Source organism: Desmodus rotundus, chromosome 3, assembly GCF_022682495.2.
Source record: "Desmodus rotundus isolate HL8 chromosome 3, HLdesRot8A.1, whole genome shotgun sequence".
Classification (NCBI taxonomy): domain Eukaryota; kingdom Metazoa; phylum Chordata; class Mammalia; order Chiroptera; family Phyllostomidae; genus Desmodus; species Desmodus rotundus.
The window spans coordinates 166,396,064-166,420,279 of NC_071389.1; the positions used below are offsets into that span (position 1 = coordinate 166,396,064).

Here is a 24,216-nt window from a genome sequence, read left to right on the forward strand (position 1 = left end):
TTTAGATTTCAGAAGAGTTGCAAATAACAGGACAGGTTCCATATGCCCTTCGCCCAGCTCCCCCAATGCTAACACGTAAGCATGACATACTCATTAAAACCAAGAGATTAACATAGGTAATAAAGTTACCTAAACTACAGACTTTATTCAGATTTCAACAGTTTTCCATGAAGGTCCTTGTTCTGTTCCAGGATCCAATTCAGCAAACCACGTTAAAACAGATTTTTTATGACTGAGAACTTTTGGAGTCAGGTTTTCGTAGGTAATTGACTATAGCCATGAGAGTTATGCATATACCTTTCACGATGGTAAGCCTGAATTTGCTCACATTCCCAGGAGAACATACTTCAACCCTGATATGCAGGCAAATATTTACTGAGCTCCCTCCAGGCAGGGCTCTGACCATTGGAGCAGGTACCTGGAAATAGCCTGGGGTCAAATGCTGTATGATTTTCTACCACTCTCCAACTGTGGAAGCTTGGCCAAGTTTACCCGATTCTGGATTCCTTCATTTCCTCATCTAAAAACTGATGATAACAAGAATGCTAACTCAAGAATTGGTGAGACTTCAGTGTCAATTTGAGTAAAGCGCCTGGCATACAGTGAACATGCAACATACCACCTGTTGTGTTACACGATGTGCCCGCCAACATAGGGACTTCGACTCGATGATAGAGAAGAAAGAAATCCCATAAATTAAATTCAATTTAATTTAAATGCTTAAATCAAATTGAATAATTAAAACCGTTTAAATAATAGTACTATAGAATATAGAACACGTTTTCCTGGAATCCATCTGTCCTCTCCATTGTCAAGTAGGGGAAAGTCCTTCCATCCGTGGGATGCAAGCCTAGACATATGAAACCATATGTAACAAAGGACTCAGAGTGAGAGTCTACCTTTCCCTACCTCTTTACCCCAGTGACTCCTCTCCTAGTAGAACTGGATAGGAGTGGGGAGGGTGAGAGAGTTCCAGGTAACAGTGGGAGGGCAGGGAGAAGGCAAGTCCCTATGGATTTCCGGTTAGAAGGGTAGCCTTTTCTGAGTGGTCACTGCAGGCAGGAATGTGTAATTTAGAAAATTGCCAGGGATTCAAAACTCCACACTCTATTTTTTAAACATCTTTGTAAGATATAATTTACATACCATAAAAATTCACCCATTCAAAGTAAACAATTCAATGTCTACAATGTTGAATATACATAAAATCAACTTTCTGGATAGTTTCATTTAAATTAGGTTTCAAATTTCCCAAGGCTGTTGCAACCACCAAATAAATCCTACAACTTCAGCATAACAAATATTCCTACCCTTCTCTTCAAGTTAAGTAAAACATTCAATCTCTGGTGAAATCATGGTGAAAATATGATATTTTCCTTACTCTGTTCCTGTAGTTTTCTGAGAAAAACCCCAGGAGTGAATCACTGTGGAAAGCAGGACCAATAAAATGGCATTGGTCTGGTCAAGATAGCATAAAATATATAAAGCAAAGTGGAGTTACTCATGGCAACCAAGATGGCTGTCAGTCAGCCATGACACTTTGGTTCAAGAGTGAAACCACCTAAGTCAGAGCAGACACATCTGGTGATAAGACACACTTAAGATATCTGCACATGTGATCAGAACAGCTATGTCTGCAGAGCAGGACCACCCACGTTCAGGCTCCTAGAGAAATCCCACACTTGCCATCAGGGGTGCCAAAACACTTATCAAAAAGTCCCAGAAGGGAGGAGTACACCACTTTCAAGGTGTAAGTGAGGCGGGCTCCAGACCACTGCGGAGACAGCCGAGCTCCACACACCACAGTGCTGCTCCACGCCCCACTGATCTTCCTTGGCGTCCGCCACCGGAGGCGCTGCCCTGCTGGACTGAGGACTTCATCTGCCCTGCTGCCCACCTGGCTCCGGAGATCCTTCCTTGCAAGATGCTGATGACTCCCTTGCCCACCGTGCTGTCTCCCAGACCTGCAGCCCGAGACTCTGGGACTCGGGTTTGTCATCCCCCGTTGATTGCTGTGTGTGTTATAGTTCTCTTAGATAGTTAGAGTGTGAGTAGGATACTAATGTATGTTGATGTTCTGCTTTGAGTGAACCTGCGTTCAATAAAAGCTGAGTGAGTAGCATAGTTACTGTGTGACTCTTGTCTATTCCTTGGTGCCGGGCCACTCAGCAGGCAGCTAGTCAAGCGGTTGCCTGGCTGACTTATAGGAAAGACTGTATCACGAACATACACTCATGACAATCACTTACAATGGTCATGTAATGGAGCATTCGACCATCTACCCGCCCTTCATCAAACTGGGTCTTGTACTGGGGGAGGCCGATGTCATCCAACCATCCTAAAGGAGAGAAATCTGTGTCGTTATCATGTCACAGAAAACCTGTGCTTGTGGTTAAAAAGAAAAAGCAGCATTATTTACTTACTTATTTACAAACTTAAGAATTTAAAACCTCTTACTAGTGACCCAGTTGAAATCCAGCTTTCCGTGATTGGTTTCCTCTTCAGATCCCAGAGCTTGCAATGCCAGCTGGAGTTTCTTTCGATGAAGTGAATGCTTGATTCCAAGTTCCTGAAATAATAAACAGAAACACTGGCTTTACAATTCTGTCAATATGGGCTGGATGCCACTGGCAAAGGATACAAATTCCTCCAAAATGAAGCCAGCATCAAAGAGCCAACAATTACATTAAACCAGAATACTAACTCAGGCTAGTAAAAAGTTGAACAAAAGGCCCCTCGAAAGCCAAAAATCACTGCATTTAGTTTAGTGGTGTGTGAGACATTTACTAGTAGGCTCCTCCTTTGCAAGACTGGAACCATAGGAAGAATAAGAGGAATTCTAATCTTATTTTGTGTAAAATGGGAAATAATTGGGGAGAAATGTTAAATAATGGAACATAAAATGTAGACCTGTTTTTTTCCCTTTTGCAAAGTGAAGTTGGATTGCATATATTACATTGGGGAGATGGGCAAATGATGAAGCCACAGAATGATTTTGGGAAATATGAGCTTAAGATTTATTATTATGGCTATACAATTATTTTTCATTAAAATGTCCAGTGGCTTAAGTGTTTCCTAAGGAATCATTACAACCAGGTCCTTTGTTTTTAGTCCATGAAATAAAATAAGCGTGAAGCAGGAAACCCAGACTTTTTCAAGAGCACTTACTGGCTCCCCCCATTCCACTTATGGCGCAGAAAACACTCCCACATTCACACTCTCTATCGCTCTCTCAGCACTCATTATGTAAACAAAATAGAGCAGCAGTCACCTTCTCTAGATCTTGTTGAGAAGCCTGCAGAAGTGTCTGGCCAGATGCAATCCAGTGCTTGCCAGAATTCAGGTAGGACCCTAAGCCCTGCTCCACAAGCCAATTGCAAACCTGCTCCTTGGTCCATTTGGCAAATGGCATATCCAAGTCACTATAAGAAGAAAATGAGCAACTGCATGAGAAAACAATTCAAAGCCAATCCTGTGGCTTATCATCAAGGTTGAACTATATATTCAATAGATATGGGAATTTCCTGGTGATACACATTTAACCATGAAAGGCTTAATTATCAGCACATATTTGGAAGAGGAAGTGGCACTGGAGTTGAAAGTGACCTTGTAAGACCACAGTCTTCATTTCAAATGAAACCACAGAAAATTCAGTGTGGTTTAGCAAAAACATGTTGTACAGAAGACCGAGCTGAACCAAGTCTAGGCATTGTACAAGTTTCAACCAATATTGTTTGAAGACTGAATTCCCAAACAGGAAACACTAGGTCAGATTAAAAGAAACTCAAGTCAAACTTGAATTAACTTGAGCAGAATTATGGTTTCTCTCCAAACAGTAATCAATAAGAAGAGGGCAATATGCCACCGCTGAATATAAGAAAGTATAATCAAAGCAAATTTCTGTGTTCTTTTACTTGGACACACAAATAGTATTCTTGTTTTAAAAAAATATGGTGATAAACCAGGCTATTTTTCTGTATCACCACGAGGAGGTCCTCTATATGGCAAACGAGACAGCTCAGTATTTAAAGAAAGCTAAAGAGAGTTTCCTCATTGATGAAGCTCAGTCTTCAGCCGGAGTGGGAGGGACCATGTTTAATAGCTTTCTAACCCATGATCACTTGTAAAAGATTTAGTATCAATGTTTCTGCTCTTTGTTTGCCAACCCCACCCTTTTTATGCTTGGCAGGCCAGCACAGTAGTTCCAAACCAGCTCTGAACTGTAAGAAAGGTGTAGGAAAATTTCTTAAGAGTTGTAAGAAATAAAACATTACATAGTCCTAATAAATTTAAGATTTCTGGTAGACCTGATGTCTATGCTTTCAGACTCCATTAGTCACTAATATTTATTGAACAGCCACGACTTACGAGAAACTTAGTGCATATAAACAACCACTTTTGGGGGGAAGGTACTCACCCGTACCATGAGAAACAGAGGCACAGAGCATGACAGTGCTTGCTCAAGGCCTCCCAGTTAACCGGCAGCGGCGAGGCCGGAAACCAGCGCCAAGCAGTCTGCCTCCAGACCTACTCTTGCACACTACACCGACCCCATCTTTGCCAGGCTATGCTTAGAGTACGTATAATTATTTTCTTTGAAAATTTAAGCCCACTAGTCATTCTAGTACAAATGTTGTGGACACTTTAGCTGTGGCTCCTCACCTAGCTCACGCAGCCCACATCTTCTGTACAGCTGTTCACCAACCACTGTCAAATCACACCGTTCTAAAGATGGCGGACGCTTCCCCTAGGCACGGCAGGAAATGATGAAGTCGACTGTGTGACCCAGGGACAACCCTAACCCTGCAGTTGGTTATGAGGCCCTGATACTTGGGTATTAGTTGTAAAGGTCCATTAGTTTGGCTGTTCTTACCTATTAGATTGTCCCAAATCTCGAGACCAGCCCAATCGGGGCCCAGCAGTTGCCCTTGTCCCTCCTCTTTTGAATTCAGTTTCAGACATGTCATCTGGGTTGAACGTAGTAGACTGACTTCTCCTAAGTCTAAAGAGAAGATACATCACACATCACCTTGTATTAGACCTGCAGAGGCCTTAGACTTCAAAGTTAATCAGAATATTTTTAACTGGTGCAGACATTTGAGCTACTCCTCTTTGTATGTCATTAAAACGGACATTTGGATTTCAACTTTGAGACCCAATGAGTTCATGAATCCCAAATTACAATGTTCCTTCCAGTTGTTCCTTCCTTTACAATTTCATATTCATTTTCCGCCAGTTTTCCATTTATTCTTACATTTGAACAACATATAACACAAAGCCCATTCCACCTGTTCACTCTGTTACTTACTTTCCAAAGAGTTTCATGATGCCTCTGGATTTCTTTTTGGAATCTGGAGATGATGGCGAGATCTGGAAGGGACTGCTCCCCTGGGAATCTTTTGGCCGAGGAGATACACCAGCCAGGTCTAGGTGCTCGGCTGTTTCCTTTTCTGTTTCAGCTATTCCAAGAACAGAATACAAACTCAATGAGTTTCTATATATGAAATGAACATGACTAGATGTTAACCTTCTTGGCTTTAACAACTGGTGAGAATTCTTCTGTTGCTCTATAAGCCAATGATTTACAAAGAACACCCTGCAAATATTAAAGATGGAATACATATGTATGTTCTACTCTATAGTCAATTGTGTATAAAGTCAATTAACTTGAAATTACAACTCCTTTGAGATTCAAAGGTATGATAGGACTGCCATATTCTTTTCTTGAGTGATTAATCCATAATGAGATCATTCTCAATCTTGCTATTCCATTGGTACTATTGACTATCTCCTACATCCTTCCACTCATCATCCCCTTCAGCTTCTTGTTGTGACACTCTCCTACATCTGTTATCTGATCGTTCCTTCTTTGCGACAGCACCCTGTTCTCTCTTCTTCCCTCGCTCCACTCGATTTCTCTCCAACATTCTTCCCTAAATTCCCTCAGCAGGATCTCCTGAAAAGCTCACTCACCCTATGCTCAGCACTCAACAATGGCCTCATGCATGGGTGAGCAGTTGGCACCAAAATCTCTAGACCTCATCTTTCTCCCCAGCCTCAGGACCTGAATGCCGTATATACTCCTAATTTGGTGTGCCAGGGACATTTTAGACTCGGCAAACTTTCCATCCAATCTTCCAGAGTCTTCTCTTAATTTCCTTACTTAATATTTCACTAGTATTAATTAATGCACTTCTTGCACTCCAGCTCAGACTCTTTGTCATTTACTTTTCATTCCTTCCTTACCTTCGGCATTTATTTAAAATCAGTTGCCAAGTTCTGGCAATGCTTTATTCAAGAAATTTATTTCTGCTTATAATCTATTGTATCCTGGACACTGAGAGAAGAATGAACTGAATGTGTTTAAATTTTTCTTCTGATATAAAATTAGCACCTGTAGATTCTGGCTTACAAAAGTAAGATCCCACTTTGCTACTCCCAGGTCTCCAGGCATTATCTGCTTCAGTTGGTTTAGCCGTTCCCTCATGGGCGACCTTGCACTAAGCAAACACAAGGGCCACTCTTTCTTTAATGCGAGCCTTTACACTTTTATAGAGGAGAGTAAAAGTTGTACAAAAAATCACAGAAGCAGTGTCTTGGGAAGATACGAAGGGTGCAGGGGTCGACTTCTCTATGAAGCGGAGCTGGGGTTACAGGTTGCAGTAAGCAGCATTGCCTCTTAGCATCGACAATACCTGTCTTCAGAGAAAGGCAGCAAAACATTTGAAAATAGTTGTCTGAATCAGTTTAGTTTATTTATCCAGTGTTCATTCTAGACACTGAAGGCTGAAAAGAGACAGGAGTCACCTTTGACGATCCACGTGAATCAATACGTGGATATCTGCACGAGGTAACAGACCTGTTGGGAAAACCCGAAGGGGCCTTTCCATTCAAAAGCTACAGCCTTGGTGGGTTTTGGCGTCCCTGAAATGTTGCCCTCGTTTTGAAAGCATCTCATTTTTATTTTTAGGGTTTTCTTCCTTCTGTACCGTGCCTTTTAAAGAGGAAAATTGAGCTTCCTCCGCCTAAAGTCACTGGAGACAACTCCTCAAATAACACATAAAGTCACCTGTGACATGACTAAATGTTACCTCCATCTTCAAAGCAGTAAAATGTCAGAAGAACGTTCCCCCAAAAGAAGTCAGTCTAAAAACTATTTTCAATGTCTTCCACAGGCCTCTCTATTTGTCTAAAAACATTTCTTTTTGGAGCCTGTGGAACACAGAAACATGAAGGAACTGCAAGGACCTGGGCGTTAGCGTGAGAAGAACTGTGCTTCAGGGGTGAAAGCCGGACTTCGCGATGCAGGACATGCCCGCCCTGCTCTCCGGGGGACACGGGGCACCTCTGGATCCCCCAGAGCTGCTCGCAAGGTGGCATTAGCATTGCTCAAACAGCATTTCTGCTTGGAAGCGAAGGTTCTACAGAGAGTCCTTTTTAGCAGAAGGTGGAAAGAACACTCTGGAGTAGAGAACTACATTTCTTGACTGCTGCCAGCTCGCTTTCCAAGATCACAGACACCAAGAGCAGGGATTAGCTCGGCCGGGAGAGCAGCGCTGGCCAAGGCTGGCATGCAGGGGTACGATACCTAAGGTGGGCGCACTGGCACTTCGCTTACGATCTTCAGGAATCCCAACAACGCCCACAATCACACGCAGCCCCATGGAGAGAACACAGGGGAATGACAAAATGAAACACAGGTCCGGCGCCCACTCCCGAAATACACACAGTGGGAGGGAAGGCTTCTGGCATTCCACCCAGACTTCACGGACGGTGTCAACGTGGGGTTAACCGACCCACAGGCGGGAAGCTGTTTATGTAATGAAGTTAGAGGGAATCGCGGCTGTTGGTCTTCGGTTTGCACCTCGAAACCGAGTGCAGGGGGAGAGTCTACACAGTGCCACCTTCACACCACTGAATCAACTCCACGGGAGCATTTTGGCTAATTTTCTCCCTATGTCATTCACCTTCGTTTCTGAGAAGGAGAAGTGTATAAATAGATAAACAAGGGAAAGGAAGAGATTGCTCTCTTCCCTGTTCTGATAGAAGGAAGGCAACAGCGTTTTGGCCATACATACCCAAGTTTGGTGCGCTCGCCGTCCTCTTGCTACCTTTTATTTTAAAAAAGCCACGACCAAAGGAAGATCTGGCCTTCCGAGTGCCAAAGGGGTTGTCATCCGCAGAGGTGTCCCGTCCTGGAGGCTTGGGAGGAAGGCTCCCAAATGGGCCGCTGCTCACCAGAGCTTTACCCTGCGAGGGAAGTGAGACAAATGAAAGCCAGCACTAATGCACATAATTGTCAGTCCACGCCAGGTGCAAGGCCAAGTACATTACACATGTGACTTCATTTAAAAGAACAAATAAACTAATAAGTTGATTACGAATGTCAAGCGCCACATTAGACGCTTAAGAAGTCACTTCTGAAAGCCACTTAAGAAACAACAACAAAAACAGGCTCGTCGCTAACCTACACTCCATGTATGTAAGTGTTAGGGATTTTAAATACGAAGACAGATACAGAAATTCTCAAATATTATTTGACTCATTCTCCAAGAAAACATGGAGACAAAAACCTAAGAGTGCAACAGACTTCTTAATTTTCCAACAATTATGACATAGATTAGGCTATAATACAGAACCACATCAACATAAGCTCAATCTAACATATTGTAATTATTCTACAGAGCAGGCATTAGTCCCAAGCTTCTATACAGGCTGTATAAGAAGACTGTACTCCAACTATTTTAAATATTCTTCTCAAGGAATAATAAAGTAAAGGCATGATCAGTAACTGTTTAAAATATATTTTTGAAATGGGATTCCAAGACATATTCATATCTTCCTTGGGAGTTACCATATTTGATCAACAATTTTCAAAAACTGTGATACATTCAGATACACTTAACTAAAACTAAACTCGCTGTAGTTAATTTTTTTCTTGGTTGATGCAGAAGCTACTTCAGATTTCTACAGTATTTCAAGGTCTTTATCAAGAACTCCGATTGTGATTAACTTATGCTTTTCAACGCTGCTTATTTTTTGAGCTTTCTGATGATATGAATCAGAAATTACAGTAACACGGTCTTTTATGTTGTCTCAGTATTATCAACACCACCTTTGTTGGGATGTTCTCATGTCTCTAACATCTTTTGTCCTCTGCTTCATTTTTTTGCAGAGGTGGAGAGAAGGGCAAGGGATGTAAGCTTTTAAGGTGGTTGGTTCTTTTACTCTACATCCCTACTGCTCACAGTAACTACAAGTTTACAGGTGCCACAATGTAGCGGCACTAACGTCTATGTCTTAGCACTGATGTCAAAATCACTCAACTACTGAATTGGCAAGGCGAAAAAGGAACCGAGGGTGACTTCCGTCACAACTGTGTCCGCTGTCTGTGCTTCGTCAGGTATGCCGACATTATGGCTCAAGGCACTGAGAGCCCACCGTCAGGACTCTGAAGCAGTCTGTCTACCAGACAGCAACCTTTGTGAGGTGAATGAGTGAAAATCGGAGGAATGAAGACCAGAGCCCACGCCAACGACGTCTTTAAAACGGCAAGTGTTTGCTGTGGAGCGGACGGCCGGTGTATAAAATAACTGCTGGCTATCTAAGAAGGGCTTTCCGTGAGGTCTAAGTTTGGCATTTTGTTTTTGTTTTCCCAATAACTTGTGGGAGTGAAATTCATGTAACATAAAAGTAACTAAAGTAAACAGTTCCGTAGCGTTTACTATATTCACAATGTTGTACAGACAGCCACCTCGATCTAGTTCCAAAACACCTCCACTACCCTAAAGTAAAGCCCTTTACCCATTAAGCAGCTTCTCCCCGTTCCACTCTCCTCCATCCCCGGCAATCCCAATCAACGTGCTGTCTCTATGAATTTATCTATTCCGGTATGTCACATGAATGGAATCATAATATGTGGTCTTTTGTGTCTGGCTTCTTTTACTTAGCATATTTCTGAGAGTTTTGGTTTACTGGATGCTTTAGAAATCTAAAACATTTTTACATTGTAACCTGAACATAAAAATTACCTCTGAAGGCTTCTGCATGAACTCCTTTTCCTGTTCAAAACAACAACAGTTAAGGCTGTTATAGGAATCCTTTCTATGTTCAAAATCTGTCACATACAATTCCATAAATTAAGATAAATTTACATATATATATCCCAGCTACAAAATCTCAGTTTCATTTATTTCTGACAATATTTTGTTATTAAAGTATCTATTTTTGGTTTTATGTACTACTTTCAATCCTCTCTATCATACTTCTTGATATTTATCCTTAACCATGGTATCTAATAATTTTCCGTTAGAGAAACCACAAGCTCTTCCTAAGAGCTTTATTTGCAACATGAAAAAAGATGAAGATCCCTAAACACATTCTTCTCAGGATAACAGACAGAAAACCACACAGCACCGACCCCATCGGATGACTCTTTCCTCAGATTGCCCAGGCTGCTGGACTTCTGCAGACTTGAAGGTCTAAAAATAACAACAATAATAATTAGAATTAATAAGAAGTGGCTCTGGTGCCACTGTTTTTACGTAGACTACCTTGGAAAGAAACGAAAATTGTGTGGGGGTTGAATCCTGGTGATAAAAGAAAATCTGGATTCAGGCGGTCACTTAGGTGCTTAAGTAAATTACGACATTTAGCTCTTCGAAAAGCAGGGGTGGTTAACTGTCCCGCCAACAACTCTGAATGTCCTGCACATGTTTGAGGAGCTGGAAAAGCACTCAGGACCATCCTGGTGATGCCAGTAGTTGAAAATCAAAACCAGTGTTTTCCGCGGCCTAGTGCTGGATCCCGCGCATGCATACACTGATGTCGGGGACTTTTTAAGCACTCACGTACCATTTATATATAGCCCTTCTAATTAAAATAAAGGGTGAAAATTTTACTTTTCAATTCATAAAGGAATCAATTTTCTGAGTCTGACAGAGTTCCTCATTTTGTAATTCTAGTCAAAGCACAATAGAGGAATCCCTATTGCTGTCTGTACAATTCACTTGCTATCCCAGTGGAGGGGACGAGGCACTGTAAACGTCGGAGCCGTTCTCTCCCACATAATTAGCATTCAGTTTGGCAGAGCTGGTCGTACTCAACATTGAAGGTATGAGTGTGTGACCAGTCTAAAAAGGGAGAGAAAAAAGTAACACCTTTGCTCTAAGAAAAAGTATAAAAATACAGACACACTTTTAAAAGGCATTTCTCATGTATTCATGTGTAAATAAGTTGCTAGAAGTGTCGACTACCAAATAAAGTAAAAGATAATGGTGAAAAAAGACCTCATGTCTGAGCACTGCTCGAAAAATAGATCTCCCTAATTTAATCCAGACTTTAACTTGGATAAACAGATATTAGGTCAGTGTATCAATTTGAAAGTGAAAAAACCACTGTAGCCTTTCCAGCCATCACATCATTCTCTGGGGTTCTTTTCTGTAAGAGTTAAACTATATCAGCACAAAGATAAATTACAAGCACTGAATTCAGATGAAAACTAGTGATGGAGGCTATGATCTACAACAGGGTGTCAGATTCATTTTCACCGGGGGCCACGTCAGCCCCGCAGTTGCCTTCAAAGGGCCGAATGTAATTTTAGGACTGTATCAATGTAACTACTCCTTAACTGTTAAGGATTTGAAATTACATTCGGCCCTTTGAAGGCAACCATGAGGCTTATGTGGCCCCCCGATGAAAATGAGTTTGACACCCCTGACCTACAGGAACCTGACACGAGACAATGCTAAATGAGCAAGTATTTCTTTGTTACCTTACACCGCCCCCCGCCCCCCAATCATTACAGCTGCATCCACTCATTCAGGCCTCAGAGTCATTCACATTTGATATTGGTCATTGTGAGCCTAACAGAAGCTTCCTCTCTCCCAAGTACCAATCATGTTTTTTACCTTCAATCACTTAAAACTTACGAAAGACTATCACACAGCTGGGTTTCAACAGCAGCCCCAAGGATTCTTTTTCCATCACTAAAATTTAAAAAATATATAGTATTTATGAATTTCATGAAGAGAAGACCATATATTTTCTAAGTGAACAGAATTGTGAAAACAACTGTGCAAACAAGCTGTTTCTTTCTTTTTTCCTTTTTTGGATATTCTATTTTATTTCATTTTATCTAATTGTAAGACCAGGCATTTAATTTGGGAACCTGTTCCCCCCAAATCCTGTATGTCTGTGCAAAAAATTTGGTGTCCCTGTCCTGGCTCCTCCATGGCCAAGTCCAAACAGCCTCAGGCACACGAGGGTCGCTATTCTGTCTGCAGCCCTCAGTCAGCCACCCAACACCCAGGATGTGAAATCCGAGTTCGGGAGAGGCCCTCTCTAGCCTGACCACCGCAGAGCCTCAGCCTCACCTCCAATTACTTCTGGCTCCACTCCTTTCATTTCAATGACACAAAACTGACTGTGGCTCACTGGCATGTGTCTTGCTGATCCTCGCTTCTCTGGGTAAAAATCTGTGCCTGTAAATAACTGTAAAGCACCCTTGTTTTCACGTGATCTACTCTCAACACTTATACGGTATTTGCAATGTGAGGACATAAATGACATACTTCTCCTCGAATGAAGTCTCTGGCTTAGGAGGCGATTTTGCTTTTTCCGAAGTTTCCAAGCCTTTAGATGTTGGTGATAATGAAGGGGTTGAAACCTGCAAGATGCCGATGTGGAACTGTAATGTAACAATAACAGTCAAAAGTCAATTTATCACACAGAATACAAGCCAAGAGTAACAAAAATTCAGGATATAAACATCTACAAATGTGAATCAGGAAAAACTTTCTGGAGGAATTTTTGAACTTGGTTCTGAATAAGACATTGAATATTGTAAGACATAGTAAGTACCATTAAGTTATTAATACAACAATAAATCCTAACAACTTTAAGTCCTGGTTGAGATCTTGGCTCTGACACGCGCAAGGCAAGTCACTTAATGGGCATCAGTTTTCTCCTCTATGAAATGAGAATGAAGCCCTGGCTGGTGTGGCTCAGGTGAGTGGGAGCGTCATCCCATACACCAAAGGGTCTTCTTGGGTTCGATTCCTGGTCAAGGCACACGCGTAGTTTGCGGGTTTGGTCCCTGGTCAGGGCATGTACAAGAGGCAACCGATCAATGTTTCTCTCTCACACGGATGACTCTCTCCTTCCCTTCTCCTCTTTCTAAAATCAATAAACACGTCCTCAGGTGAGGATAAAAAAAGTAAATACAAATAAAATGAGAATGACAATGCTACATCACGGGATTGCAAGGATTGATGAGAGTTGGGTAAAAATGCTTTGTAAACAAAGCACTATTTGCACTTTTGTTTCTACCACTAGTCTAAAACAGAATGTTGGTCAAACCAGTTAACTACTATTCTATGTGTGAACAAGCTGACTCACTTCAATTAACAGAACTGATGGAAAGTGTAATTAAAACAACTTATAATGTACTTTGTGGATATATGACTTAAAACGCTTCGCTTAGTAGTAACAATGTTACAGCAACAACAACAAAAGCAAACAAACAAAAACATATAACATTTTCCCAAATGCCTTGTATAGCCTAAGGATGGACCCTGCGAAAGAATTTGTATACTCCGGTTTTCAATAATTTCTGACAACCATAGAGTAGTTACATTGTAGGCCACATCATGAACAAATAAATGAAACGTTAAAAAAAATTCCAGTAAAAAACCACACAAAACTCATCTCAGTGAGTTGACTCACTTGTGCAAGTCAACCAACCTGTGATTCACTTCTGGAAGTCAACCGGCCAGTCCGGGAGGGTCTCCAACCAGCAAACACACTTCTGAATGCCACCCAGGCACCAATAGTCTCACCTTCACACCCACATACCACTGTTGCCAGCTCAACCCTGCCTCCAAAAGCCCACCCATCCCTGAGCTCCAAGCACCCTAAAAACCCTACATATGATCAGCTTGGACAGAATGTCCTTGACCAACAAAGTTCACTTAACTTAAATAAGCAATAAATTCAGCTTCATATTTGTTTCAGTTATTGGGTGGTGCTCACCCTTTGACACCATAAAAAGTTACAAAATGTGGCGTCTGTTAAAGTAGCCAGACCGGGCCCAAGATGGTGTGGCTCATGCTAAGCCCCACATCAGCAAACCTGAACTTAACTAAATTTCTGCACTCAGCTCTCCCAGAAAAGGAAGGCCTCGGTCAACCAATCAGTACTTGCTTGCTCCTACAAGTTGCCCAATGGGGCTCCAAGACCTCCCTTTGCTTCATGTAAAGAAAGTACCCTGCTTTAACCAACCAGCAAATGCCAGATATGACTTCCCTGTTCCTGCTCCCTTCTACAAAAAGCCTTTCACTTTGTACAGCTAATTGGATCTCCTTTCTGTCTCCTAGATTGGATGCTGCTGGATTCATGAATTGCTGAGTAAAGCCAACAAGAACTTTAAAACTTACGCAGTTGAAATTTTGTTCTTTAACAAGTCATATTACTATTATTCCACTATCATTTCTTTTTCAGTTTGGATCTTTATGATTTACCCTGGGCAACTAATTTAGCCATCCTTCTGGTTTCCCAAAATTCTTATCTCCTTGGGTTTCATAATCATGAAAAAAAAAATCTTCACTAGCAGACTGATTTTCTTGATTTCCTTTCAAACTTTAGGGCTTTAACTCCAACCTTGAATCTCCCTCCCAGCTTTTCTTTAAAAATGAGGCTGAACACCATCAATCCTCATTAAGCCATTCTTGTCCTAAACTACTACAATCTGTCATTAAAACTACAGTGCACCTAGCAACGGCCTTTTTTAAGGATATGAGATTACCTGGGTATATCCGACATGTAACAGCAGCCTCTCTCTATGAATGCAGCACACTCAATAGCTGTTGAATGGAATTTTTCCCTTCATTATAAATAAATACTTAACAACTAGGGGAGTTTTTTTCCTCTCAAATATTTCTTATTCCTTAACTAATTCCCTTTTCTTTCCAATTTAATTGACATATAATTGACATGCGGCATTGGATAAGTCCCAGGTTTATAGCACAAAGACTTGACTAACTTATTCCTTGTGATGAAAACTTTTAGGACGTACTCTCTTAGCATCTTTCAACGACACCACACAGCAGTGTTAACTGCAGTCATCTGGTTGTTCATTACATCCCCAGTACTGTTCATCTCCTAACTGGAAATCTGTACCCTTTCACCACCAATCCCCCCACCTGCTACCTCCTTGTTAAGGACATATTTTAGCCCTCTCTTATATTTGAGAGGGATATGTTCACTGTTTTCTCCTTGCATTCACTTTCATTCAATTCGAATTTTACTTTCTCATTATATGGTTATCAGCAATAGCTATAAAAAGTCCAGATGCCGCTGGGTTTCCTCTGATTACTGATAGTGAAATGGTAGAGAGGAGCGATGACCAAAGGGAACCAGCACCGTTTTGTTCAAAAACACAACCCTTTCCCATTCCTCCGGACAGCACCTGACATGAGAGTTAAGAAATGGATTCAAGGTGCCGTCAGGAAAACAGTCTTGAAATGAAGACACATGTGTGGCTTTATGAAGACCTCGGGAAGATTTAAGGCGGTGCTGTTTCACTGAACCCTTAAAAAAGACCTAAAACCCTAAAAATAAAGGGATGTCCCCCGTAGCCTTACAGGGAACCTGCGGTAGAGAAGGCTTATTGGGAGGGTATTTGTGGATATGCTTTTATCTAATGGAGGGAATAACAAATTGATTCATAGGAAATTCTAAATGTTTAAAACATTGTACCAAATTTGACTAAAAGGGGCAGAGACAGGAGAAAATTACAGAGGGCTTTGGATGTCTAAGGACACTTTTACAGAAAACCACTATCTGCAAATACAGCCTCCTTCCTGTGGAAGAGGAAGGCTGACTCTGAGGGAGGAACCAAGAGCCCGGAAGACTGAGCCCCAACAAAGGAACTGGCACCTTGCACCTGGCTGGACTTTGGAAGGGCTATGAACTAGTGACACCTGTGTGCCTTCTGCGCTCCCTTTTTTTAAATGAGAGAGCCTATGGCAGTTATGCTACACCTATCCCACTCCTGTATGTCAGGTGCGTGGGGGACAGGTGTGTGGGGGACAGAGAGGTTGTCCCTTAAGTTCCCAGTTCATAAAAGTGAATGGAATGGTACCCAAGAAACTGAGCCCAAGAAGATTCACCTGAGGAGCTTCACCTACGTCTTGACCTGATGTGGATGACAAGCTATTTAAGATGACACCTATCTCCAAGGAATTCTTATGTTTTTCCCGAATTATATAAGCAATTTTGACATTGCCCAGGGCATTTGTTAAAAAGAAGGTGAAAACCTACCCATTCCCCATGACAACCTGCAGGACACAAAAGCTGCCAGGACCCCCAAGCCAACAATCGGACTGAGAACAAAGCCTATGTCTTTCCTGCTGTCAACTACAGCACTTTACTCTCAACAGCACAGTCTCCGCAAGCTGAAGACAATACTGAGAGTCTGTCAATACCTCTTCCGGAACACTGGTGTTGAACAGGTCACGACTGGGAGAGCCTGTGACTGGCGTAGATGACAGACTTTTCTCCAGTTCACCGAAACCCTGCGCATCCGGCAAAGTGGAGATGGAACTGGAACTGAGCGGATCCTCACAGTCACTCTCCTGGCCTAGGAAAAGACAAAGAACGCCAGCCAATTTTCATTTATATTTCACTTTTGGAAGAAGAATCCCAAATGTATTAAATGTAAAAAAATTTTTTGATCCTCAAAAATCAAAGAGTCAACCTCTGGCATCCCTTGAAAAACAACAGCACGGCACCCAGGAAACATCCTGAACGGCGAGCACCTGAGAGGCCCAGGGGCCACCTGAGTGCCCAGCAGTGGTATCAGTGGATCCTGGTGCTCGTTAACAGGTGCAATCACCGGCTCTCAAAATTGAAACTAAAAGTTAATTCAGTTTAACAACCCTCCTGTAATTTTGTTTCAAAATTTGGGGCTTTACAAATTTCAGTTTAGAAATAACCAGGCTGAAGAATACCAGTGGTTCAACAAACTGATTCTGAACAGCACCAGAGTCACCATTTAAACAACTCAGTTTTATCTTTACTGTGCTCCTGGAATGGGAAAAAAAAGATAGGAAAGAGAAAAAGAGATAATGACCTTTTGATCCCTCCAGAGGATCCTTTTCTTTCATTTCATTTTAAAGCAGAAAGAACAGCCTAAGGAGGAAAAGCAACCACATATCCATCAAAGCAGCAAGTTGGAGAATTTTTCACATCTCCAGAAAAGAAAAGGATTACCTGTGTGGAACGACAGGTACTCCTTTTTAAAAACACAAAGAAAGACGTTTAAAACTCTGACCTCTGAACACAAAATGATAAATGATACCCTTGTTTAAAGATATTGAACTAGACATGGCTTCTTGAATTAGATTTAATTAGACTTCCATTCTAATTTTATTACAATTTAGGTTGTATTAGGACTGTATGAGAATTAACTAAGTAAATATAAATTAGGAATTTCTCACTAGGAATGAAATCCTAGTGAGAAATCACGTTAGGTGACTCTTTATCAGAATAGGACATCATTTTGAATGGTTTATGGAAAGCTGTCCTGTTGTACATGGTTTAAAATACCTCCTTTAGTTACACATTTATATGCTTAGAAAAAAGATTAGAAGAAAATACATGAAAATGCCCACAGCTATCATGCCAGTGTAATTAAAACTGATTTTTACCCCTTTCCTCTACTTTGTAAGTATTTTATAATACGGCCTAATTATAGGAGTTAATCTGTTCTTCCTTGTTTTTAAACACAAAAATTACAGTGTTGAGAGTCTATAAAATTAAACAATGTTTTACATGCTACACCTATGTAAAAACTAACTACTTGAAAGTTTGCAATAGTCCTCAAAGGAGAGGCTCTTTTGAGGACAGAGAGATGCAGAGCGATGAGAACTGCCCTAAGTCAATACTGGTAATTAGAAGCGTACTTGCTCATTCAGATATTTGTAAAGTCTCAATATGTGCCAAGACCTGTGAACAAAAAAAAATCCCTTTTCTTTTTTCTTTCAAAAATTCTGGTCCAAAACAAGAGTTACTTTGTAAACTCATTAAAATGAAAAGTTCAAAATTTAAGTGTTTCATGAATACCTGCCACAAGACTTATTAATTTGCAGCACTTATTTTGAGAGCAAATAACCCCATCTATGCATCGCTAATACACAAGAGAACTTTTACAGTTCTTAACATTGTTGTTTGTTTTGAATGACTGCCAAAGCTTTTCTACATTTGAGAACAACTGACTGGCCGGTCTACAGATAAAATAATAATAAATACAACAAATTACATAACTATCTTTACCTAGATGTCTTACAGGGTTTTGTTTTGTTTTGTTTTGTTTTGTTTTAAACTAAACATATTCAAAGATGAACACAATCCCGCTTGACCACTCCAGTGTTCCTCCCCTAGGCTTTGCTGTCTTGGTAAATGGAGCTATCATCCAGCTGGTTGCTTTAGTCAGAGATCTTTCTTGATTCCTTCCTCTTCTTCCCTCTCCTCCTCTAATTCAACACATCATCATATTGATTCTAACACCAAAATGTACTTCCAATCAGTACCAGCAGATCTTTCCCCGTGGAATACTGCCAAGGGTCTCTCAAACAGTTTTCCTTCCTTCCAACACGGCTCTCTCCCACTGCGGTCTGTGGGTTACAAGGCCATGTGGCTGACTTGTTAAGCGTCCTCAGTGGACCCCTCAGGCAAGGAAGAGGGAAACTCCTCACCTAGTTGGTACTCACCTCTGTGATCCCATCTCCCCCCCACCCCATCACTACCTTCCAGTGACACTGGTCTTTTACTTCTCAAACACACCAACTTCTCTGCATCCCCGCCTGCCCACAAAGAAAGGTGTAGCATGTGCTGCGGTACTCTCTCTCTGGAATGCCGTCTAATGGGCCCATGACACTCCCTGACCAACCAACCCGCTACAGTACGCTGTTTAGCCTGCACGCTTTCAGGCAGAGAACAGCTATGCCTAACAATATCGCTGAGTGCAGGAACGAGCTAGCTAATTTGGGATGATGGATATGCTCCATAAAAGAAATCGAGGCCAAATATAAAAGATCACAACCACTTAAAATCAAGTTGGGTAGAAAAACAGGTAGAGCTACACTACCTTTTTTACCCTGGGCCAGTAACACCGCATCTTGCATTTTCTTGTACCTGTTCAGGCACTGTCGAAGATCTTCTATTTTCCGATCCTATTGATAAAATAAATATTCATCATTAACACTATGATTTTAAAACAGTAAAATAATTGCAACACAAAGATAAGTAGACGTGAATTATTTACATTATTCAAAGAATACTTCTAAACTTTAGTAAAACAGGTAATATCTAGAATATTTTTCCTACATACATCAGAGATATAGAAAAAGTACCTCTAAATTTAGAGATCCTATCCTTCAGCTGCCATCTTTAAAAAACAAAAACAAAACAAGGTAATAAGATATAAAAAAATAAGAAAAAAGTCAACTTCAATCACTCTTCTAACTTGTACGTCAAGTCATGTACCTGCTGTCTTTATCAGCTGTCCTTAATCACCACCTGGTTTTTCCCGCCTGAAAACACTCACTTCAATAGTCATCAGAGACCTGTCTACTGACAACAATGAACACAGTTTATCGTTTTTCTAATTTGACCTCATTTGGTACTTGATTGACTCCACTCTTTTCTTCCTCTTCTACTTTTCTTTCCACTCTTTTTTCTTAATCCCTTGACCAGATAGACTGTCTGCCTCTGTAACCCTCACCTATCTACCAGTCCCAGACAATAAAATACAGAGCTTTCAGGTTTTGTCCATTACCCTCTCCTTGTTTCCCACACCCTCACTGCAGCGGGTTATAGAAGCGAGCTCCCTAGCTTCTCTCCCACTGATTTTGGGCTTGACCATCTGACGCACTTGGGCCAATAGGATATCAACAAATGTGGCTTAAGCAAGGGCTTGAAAAGTATTTGCACATTGGGGCTTGCCCTCTCTTGCTGCTCTAGAGCCACTATGTAAAGAAGAATAGGCTAGTTTACTGGAAGATGAGAGACCAATTAGAGAAGAGAATCTCAGCTGGGGCCAACCTAGACCAGTCTGTCAATCACCAGACATGTGAGTCACACCACCCTACAGCATCCAGCCCCACCCCAGTTACTGGCTAACTGTAGAGATCAGCTAAGCCAGCCCATCCCAGAAGAAACACTTAGCCAACCCACAGAAGCATGAGAAATAATAAATGAGATTTGTCGTGGAGTAAAAGCTGATACATCAGCTATAGCTTAGTCCCCACCAATCTACAACTAACCGTATATTTTTCCTAAAATTGATGAGATTCATTTCCCACCAATCTACAATTCTATATCAATCCTATTATTGAGATTTATTTGCAAATTTCTATGAGAAATCTCCTTTCAAATGCCCCATGAACACATCAAACTGAATGTATCTAAAATGAAGCTCCTTATTTGCCAAGAGGCCTTATTTGGCCTCTGCTTGGATGCCCTCAACTCTTGCAGGACATGTGTCCTTTCCCCATTGACCCAACCAGAAACTTACTCTCAAGTCCAAAGATTTTAAAATCTTGTTCAGCGGTCAATTTCTCTAAAATATCTTTCCTCCTCAACACTTCATTACCATTGCCTTGTTTCAACCCTCTTCATTTCTCACCTACATTATTTTAACAGCTTCTTCATCGTTCTTTCCACTCCCTCCTCCCTCCCGTACTCTAGCCTCCATCCTGCCACCAGAGGTCACTTTCCAAAATAGCTATTTAATCATGTCACTGTCCAAGGCCTTCAACCTAAGGCCCCAGATCATTGGCCTAGCGTACAAGGTTGCCTACCATTCACTGCAGCTCTTTGGTTACCTCATACCCCCCTCCACCTCTATGTCATGTTCCCGAACTTTCCCAGTATGCACTGGGCTGTTTCAAGCTTTGGTTTTGAAACACATTTTCACTCATGGATCCTTTGCCTAGAAGCCTTCATTTTCCTGATGAACAACTCTTGCTATTCCTCAGAATTTGCTTGAATGTGCCCCATTTGAGCTTTCTGAAACCACCAAAATGTTGTGTCACTCTTGGGGCACCTATCGCTGCTCGAGCATGTAGGGAGCCCTCATTCGACATCGGGAGTTTTGTTTGTTATTGTTGCTTTTTGAGGGAGAGAAATTAAAACAAAATGAATGTCAGTGATTTTTTTTCGAATAAAAGCTATGTGGGTAGCTTGCTAATGACCTTTATTTTCATTCAATATTAGGAAAGACAAGAAATACATATATATAGTCGGGTGGGTGAGACAATGAGTTTCTTTCCAAAAAAGAACAAATAAAGAGAGTGAAAGGCAAAAATAAATCAACAAGTAAAACAGAGTAGGCAAGAATTAGAAAAAGGAACTTATGATGGGAGAAAAAGATCAAGACAAACTTCTTTGGCATTGCTTGATTTTTACATCCTTGAAATTACTCTTTTCTTGGGAAAAATGCCTCCTTGTTCTATTCATGTAGGGACACGAGGGGACAGCAGTTCTGATGACGGGAGCTGGACCCAAGGGCTGCTGTCTGCAGGACTGCTGGTTGGGAAAGCCATGAAGAAAGACATTTCCTCAGGCGGGTCCTGCTGTCAGCAGGATGGAGGGAGGAGAAACCAGCAGGGAAGCAGACTCCTGGAGACGCGGCACTGGGCCATCGGAGCTAAAGCAAAGCCTGGGGCCACACTCACTTCACAGCACCTAGGCCTCTCTTTCTGGGATCTCACCACTCAGGACAGCAGAGACAAACAATTCCAGCTGTGAAAGAGGTCAGGCGTACAGAGGAAATACGGGGTTGGCCAAAAAGTTCGTTTGTTTTTTCCCCTAAGATCGCTCTAGTAGTGCTTAGTTGTCTTTAACTTCATTTGAAACAATTTTGTTAGGCTGTATTGTGACCGCTGTCATAGCAGTGTGCATTTGAAGAAAATTTATCAAAACTGGTGAAATTTTGGGTACCATTTTAATATTGAAGATGGAAGAAAGTAAGCAATATTTTTGGCATATTATGCTTTATTTCAAGAAAGATAAAAATGCAGCTGAAATGCCAAAAAAGACTTGTGCAGTGGATGGAGAAGGTGCTGTGACTGATCAGTTGTGTCTAAAGTGGTCTGTGAAGTTTCATGCTGGAGATTTCTCACTGGGCGATGCTCCACAGTCAGTCAGACCAGATGAAGTTGGTAGAGATCAAATTGAGACATTAATTGAGAACAATCAATGTTATACTATGTGGGAGATAGCCGACATACTCAAAATACCCAAATCAATAAGGTTACTCGTGAAAATGGCGACTGTGTCTTTCATTTTACAGAAAAAACTAAACGGACTTTTTGGCCAACCCAATACCATCTATGGAGAAGAAGATCGCAGGCCGCGAAGCTGACAGCTGCCATGGGCTGCCTCCGCCAGGGCGCACGCAGCAGCCCTGAGTTCCCAGTGACCTCCGAGAGGATGTACTGTGCACTGTACCTTTCCTCCCATTTGTCACCTGGATATCAAGAGCTGATTTGATAGCTCAAACATTTTCTGCATTCACGGGGGAGGGGAGAGACTCATCAGTGGAGACAGCACTGAGGGTCTCCATTCCTGCGCGCAGCCACACCACCGCCTGTGACCGCTGACGGGCACACTGGGCCGGAAGGGAGAACACTCGCCCCTCAATGTAACCAGTGAATAAGGTGTGTTCTTTCAAACTGCAGTGGGTATCTCAAGAAAACGCATGGAATGACCCAAATGGCACTATAACACGTACACATAAATGTTGAAATTTCATCTAGATACCTTTTCTTCATTTGCTGCCATCAAAGATTCCACAGCCTTTTTCATTTTTTGTACTTCAATATCTGAAAATATCACGACATCAAATCAGAAGTCAGGTTAGATAACATGTGACAGTAACGAGAAGCTACTGACTCTTCAGACTGAAATGTTTTAAGGTAAAGATATTACTGATTGGTTTTGTTCGTTTGTTTTTAAAATGTACCATCCATACTCTCTTGTACGGAAAATGTGAAAAATGAACAGCTTCTATCTGACCGGAATAGTCATCATTCCAGAAGGACAATGAAGGTTTTCAGTGGGCACTAATTGCCCTCCCTCAAAGCAACAACAAAACCTTCATAAGAACAATTACGATGAAACTTCAGTGCCATTGCAATAAAAACACAGAGTTCTCAAAAAAGAAACCGATAAAGCAGCAATGGTAAAAGCAATGGGCAAAGTGCATGTAATGACAAAAGCGGACAAAATGATAATCAGTCACAACCAAGATGGAGACGCCAACGGTGAGAGCCTGATGGAAGGTGATATTTACGGGAGCGGTCATGCCAAGGAGCTGGTTGTGGGTTCCATACGGGAGGGTATTAAGTACGTTGCTTCACCCATAAACCTCATTTCCAAACGCTATCTTATAACATAAAGGCCAAAGGAAGACGAATGTGATTTTCCTTAAAATTTGATACTCATATACAAAAGCATGTTACTTTAATAATAAAAAGCAAATATTCTAAAGATAAAAAGTCAGCCTCGAATGAAATCACAAATTAAAAAATTTGAAAACAGAAAAATTCAGCTAAAAATTGCCTCCTTTTGGGAAAAAAACTATGGAAGATAATTTTTTAAATGGTGATGCCTCCATCATTCAGGACTGATACAACCATTTCCAATTAAGGTATATTCCATAGGAACTGCCTTTCTTTTCTTTTCTTTTTTAAAACAATTTTTTAGGCAAATTCTCTTGACTTAAGAATTCAATGTCTGCAGGAAAGAGCCCTTTAAGGGTTTATCTTTATGCTGCCTTCAATAACCCAGGCTCCATGAAACAGCCTGGATTATTCAATGCAATTAAATAATTACAATCTCTTTTGTAACACCAAGAGGATGTGTTTAAAAAAAAAAAAAAAAAAAAACCTCTTAAAGTAGATCTCAGTGAAAAAGTGGGCTACAAAACATAGAAAAGCAAAAGCAAAGTTCAAAATGATCTTTCCACTATGGTAAACCTCAAAAACAGCAGGTTTTCATAAAAGTGTAAACATTATTTCCTCTCTGACCCTGCATCTCCTGGGCATCAGAGAAAATGCCTTCTCACCTCCACCATCCTGGGCGCCCTGCTACACACCATGGAGTGAAAAGGCCGAATCAGATAAAACCTGCAAAAGGATCTTTTACTCCCAG

The 24,216-nt window shown here is 41.3% G+C and overlaps 1 protein-coding gene across 8 annotated transcripts in view; it reads right to left on the bottom strand.

The window, feature by feature from the left end:
- The window catches only part of PPFIBP1 (PPFIA binding protein 1), a 153,423-nt gene that overhangs the window by 7,346 nt on the left and 121,861 nt on the right, over positions 1 to 24,216 (bottom strand). For 4 of the 8 annotated variants that reach the window (XM_053921698.1, XM_053921697.1, XM_053921696.1 and 1 more), the window contains 14 exons: positions 22,825 to 22,886; positions 19,148 to 19,232; positions 16,485 to 16,639; positions 12,573 to 12,688; positions 11,931 to 11,987; positions 10,421 to 10,481; positions 10,032 to 10,061; positions 8,079 to 8,250; positions 7,589 to 7,621; positions 5,309 to 5,459; positions 4,874 to 5,002; positions 3,272 to 3,422; positions 2,458 to 2,569; positions 2,250 to 2,338 (listed from right to left, as the gene is read on the bottom strand). In XM_053921698.1, the coding sequence (XP_053777673.1) occupies positions 2,250 to 2,338; positions 2,458 to 2,569; positions 3,272 to 3,422; positions 4,874 to 5,002; positions 5,309 to 5,459; positions 7,589 to 7,621; positions 8,079 to 8,250; positions 10,032 to 10,061; positions 10,421 to 10,481; positions 11,931 to 11,987; positions 12,573 to 12,688; positions 16,485 to 16,639; positions 19,148 to 19,232; positions 22,825 to 22,886 (1,403 nt within the window). The remainder of the gene's footprint in view (positions 1 to 2,249; positions 2,339 to 2,457; positions 2,570 to 3,271; positions 3,423 to 4,873; positions 5,003 to 5,308; positions 5,460 to 7,588; positions 7,622 to 8,078; positions 8,251 to 10,031; positions 10,062 to 10,420; positions 10,482 to 11,930; positions 11,988 to 12,572; positions 12,689 to 16,484; positions 16,640 to 19,147; positions 19,233 to 22,824; positions 22,887 to 24,216) is intronic. The other 4 variants (XM_053921700.1, XM_053921699.1, XM_053921695.1 and 1 more) reach the window with 2 other exon arrangements.